At 46.5% G+C, this 4075-nt stretch overlaps 1 protein-coding gene across 1 annotated transcript; it reads left to right on the plus strand.

Annotated features, from left to right (window-relative positions):
* Nucleotides 1–489: 489 nt before the first annotated feature.
* klf2a (Kruppel like factor 2a) lies at nucleotides 490–3382 on the plus strand. Its single transcript, XM_084309611.1, has 3 exons — nucleotides 490–923; nucleotides 1098–2016; nucleotides 2305–3382. The coding sequence occupies exons 1-3, from the start codon at nucleotides 846–848 to the stop codon at nucleotides 2478–2480; spliced, it is 1173 nt and encodes a 390-aa protein (XP_084165737.1). The 5' UTR covers nucleotides 490–845; the 3' UTR covers nucleotides 2481–3382.
* Nucleotides 3383–4075: the final 693 nt, after the last annotated feature.

Raw genomic sequence — 4075 nt, forward strand, 5'->3', positions numbered from 1 at the left:
TGGCATGGGTTTATTATATGGGCGATGCTGACAAAGTGGGAGAAGTTGTAAACCGAGATGCGCAAACACGTCTCTCACTGTCACACACACACACACATAACAGGTAGAAGAGAGAGGCTATGGGGAGAGAGACGCGGAGCGAGCTAGGGATGCTGCAACATAAAATGCCATAATGGTGTGAATAACAGCAGTCGTTTAATTACGAGAAGAACGGATTATTGATGTGCGTAAATGTGCCATCTCCGAAACGTGCCATGGCACCGGCGCGCCCCCCTCGCTCTCTACTCGTGCAACGCGTGCGTGTCTTCAGTATCGTCGCCCTTTCATGGTGTATAACAATGTGTTAATTGCGGCTGGTGGGAGGGAGGTGCTATGCAACGCTGGGCTCGAACCTGCTACTTGTTAAACAGGTTGGACAGAGGGGCGGGTTCCTCAGCAAAAGGGTTTAAGTATCGTCGCGGCAGCGCTGCTGTGCAGAGAGAACAGACAACACTGACTCCAGAGCGCACTGACTCCAGCGCGCAGGGAACACTCGCCTTTTATACCGGAGCTAAATTTAGGGGCCGACTAGTGCGTAGGACCGTCCTGCACGCTTCCCTTCGCCTCGCATTGGTCCAACTTCTCAGCTACAATATTTATAAGAGAGCAACTCCTACCAATCATAGTTGCACATGACTTTGAAGCGCTACTTCATATAAGACCAGCGCAAGAGGTTGTGTTTAGTTTAGATTCTACCTTTGGACTCGACGGTTCCCTGTCGGTATATTTCATACAGAGAGACTTGGCTTTTTATATTCAGGAATACTAACAGTTTTGGGCATTTTATTTTATTTTTTTTACATCGTATGAAAATGGCCATGAGTGGGACCATTTTACCATCTATCTCGACGTTTTCGAGCCAAAAGGAGAAGTTTTGGGAAGATGTAAGTATTAGCCTATAGTATAGATTAGATTTTATTCTATTTTGCGCAAATTTGGCAAATCGTTAATTTGAGTATACTGCTGTAAAACGTTGCATTTTATTTATTTATTTGACAAGTATATATAGTATTGTAATGATTTTGCCACTAAACGTGTCTTCTCCTGTCCCGCTCCAGAGGTGGAAAGGGGACATGGACAGCAGCTGCCTGGGCAGAAAGGACGACGAGGACCTCGATAAGTTCTTGGATCTGGAGTTTATTCTTGCGAACACCGTCGGGATTGACGGCGCACCGATGTACCACCAGCAACACAGCGGGATGCCCACCTACAACTCAGAGCTGAACTGCAGCCCTCCTCCGCCCTACAACAACAGCCTGATGGCTGAGCTCCTCCGCTCCGACGTGGACACCAGTTTTTGCCACCAGCTCCCCGGGAACAGCCCCAGCATTCAGGGCAGATTCCTGGTCAGCTCCTCGCCGTTCTCCTCCACTCAGGACTTATTCCCGGAGGTGCAGGGCATCAAAGTGGAGCCCGCCTCCTCCTTGGACACGTACGGACCTGTAATGGGCATGGTGCCTCAGAGCTGCCCCAAAATCAAGCAGGAGGGGAGCGTGTCGTGCATGGTGTCATTCGAGCAGCAGCCGAGGTTGGCCAACTCTCCCCAGGCGGCTGTCGGCAGCATGACGCCCCCTCTCAGCCCCGACGACCTGATGAGCTCCGAGTGTCACCAGCAGCTGTGTCACTCCTCCAGCCTGACTTTCCCCCAGAGCTATCACCCCCACCACCACTCTCCGACCGCGGGATACACGCACCCGCAGATGCAGCTCCCTTTCCCCGGCACGCACCACCACCACCATCACCAGTTCGGTGGTATGTACGGAGAGGACGCCGCCATGGGCATGCAGCAGCCGGCCAGCCAAAGAGTGCTGCTCACCCCGCCGTCTTCCCCGCTAGAAATGATGGACACCAAGCCAAAGAGGGGTCGCAGATCGTGGCCGAGGAAACGCACCGCGACCCACACCTGCACTTACGCCGGATGCGGCAAGACGTACACCAAGAGCTCGCACTTGAAGGCGCACCACAGGACGCACACAGGTAAGAGCGGTGACCAAGTTTCAAGTTTGTTTTTATTTGTCACATATAAACACGTACTTCACAGTGAAATGCTTTGTTCTGTATGAGCCCCTGAGAATGTGCTTCATACAGTAAACAAAAAAAGTAAAGGAGGAATAACACTATACAATATACAAAATACAATACCATCTCTCACTTCCCTTTCTTCTTGCTTTTTTCTTTTCTTTTCACGCAAGCTTTTGTTTGACAGGTGACCGATTAACGCATCCCAGCTAGCAATACTGACGTTTTGTTTTCTGTGTTGTGCAGGTGAGAAGCCATACCACTGCACCTGGGAGGGTTGCGGCTGGAAGTTCGCCCGCTCGGACGAGCTGACGCGCCACTTCCGCAAGCACACCGGGCACCGGCCGTTCCAGTGCCACCTGTGCGAGCGCGCCTTCTCCCGCTCTGACCACCTAGCGCTGCACATGAAGCGACACATGTGAGCCAATCACACAAGAACCAACCGAAATGGACTCTATGCACAAACATTGAAAACCCCAAACAACCGCATCAAGAAAGATGTTACCAAAAACACGTGTATTCTTTTTTTTGTATTATTGTTTTCTGTTTATTTAAATGTTATTTTGTAGTAAAGAAACCAGGACAAAACAAACATGCAAAATGCAGTCAAATGATACCGAAATGGTTGAACTCTGTACAGACAAAACCATTTTTGTAATAATGTAGCTGGTACTACCTTTTGTATGAAATATTTGTAGCCAAAAAAGAAAGGTGCATTCCACTCAACTAATCAGGCAGGACCTCTTAAGCACAGACCACTGAAGCAACTGGAACTAGACAATCGTTTGAAGAGCATTGTTTTGTTTTTTTGTTTTTCCACATGATGTATTTTCAGCAATTAGTGCCTTCTATAATGTTTATTATTACGTATTTTTTTTATTAATTATTACACTTCCTACGAATGCCACATTTTTCACTGGCAAAAAAAAATATCAAAGTTTATATGAATATGTGTTATTGTAACTGTAAACAGCACATGGAATAAGCTTCAATAAGACAATGTTTTGACCTAAAACTGCCTTACAGTCTTTTACCTGAGGCTTGAATTGAATGTTCTTGTCCGTGAGTGCATCTGTCTGTTGTGTAAATAACGTTTTTATTTTTTTAAGTCAGGCTCTTTGAACTACAAAGTCTTAGAAGAGTGACATCTCAACGCAACATGATTGTGAAAGGGCTAAAAAAAAAAAACACAAAAAAAACACAGTCTTTTGCCTTAAGACTTGTTTGTTTGACGAGCAGACTGTACTGCCTTTGTAAATAGTCTTTTTTATATAATGTAAATACTTTATTTTATTGTACATATTAAACTAATTGAACGACATCATTCTTGGCTATTTTGAGTGTGATTCTGATTGTTGTTTTCTTTTACTTGATCAAGTGTCATAAATTGCGCACACACACACATGCATAAGATAAGATGATCCTTTATTAATCCCCTTGGGGAAATGCGGGTGTCAGAATTGATATATACACATATATAATAGCATATATACACACACACATGCACACAGAAGACGAACACACACAGATGTACACATATCCCCTGGTCTTGAAGGAAGAAGGCCCCGGGGGGAGATCCTCCTCTCATTCCTATTTCCTATCCCACTGGTTTAGCTAAGTCCACCGTTACATCACTGGAAGTCTGCATGTGTGTGTGTGTGTGTGTGTGTGTGTGTGTGTGTGTGTGTGTGTGTGTGTGTGTGTGTGTGTGTGTGTGTGTGTGTGTGTGTGTGTGTGTGTGTGTGTGTGTGTGTGTGTGTGTGTGTGTGTGTGTGTGTGTGTGTGTGTGTGTGTGTGTGTGTGTGTGTGTGTGTGTGTGTGTGTGTGTGTGTGTGTGTGTGTGTGTGTGTGTGTGTGTGTGTGTGTGTGTGTGTGTGTGTGTGTGTGTGTGTGTGTGTGTGTGTGTGTGTGTGTGTGTGTGTGTGTGTGTGTGTGTGTGTGTGTGTGTGTGTGTGTGTGTGTGTGTGTGTGTGTGTGTGTGTGTGTGTGTGTGTGTGTGTGTGTGTGTGTGTGTGTG

Source organism: Notolepis coatsorum, assembly GCF_963971535.1.
Source record: "Notolepis coatsorum genome assembly, chromosome: 3".
In the NCBI taxonomy this organism is placed as follows: domain Eukaryota; kingdom Metazoa; phylum Chordata; class Actinopteri; order Aulopiformes; family Paralepididae; genus Notolepis; species Notolepis coatsorum.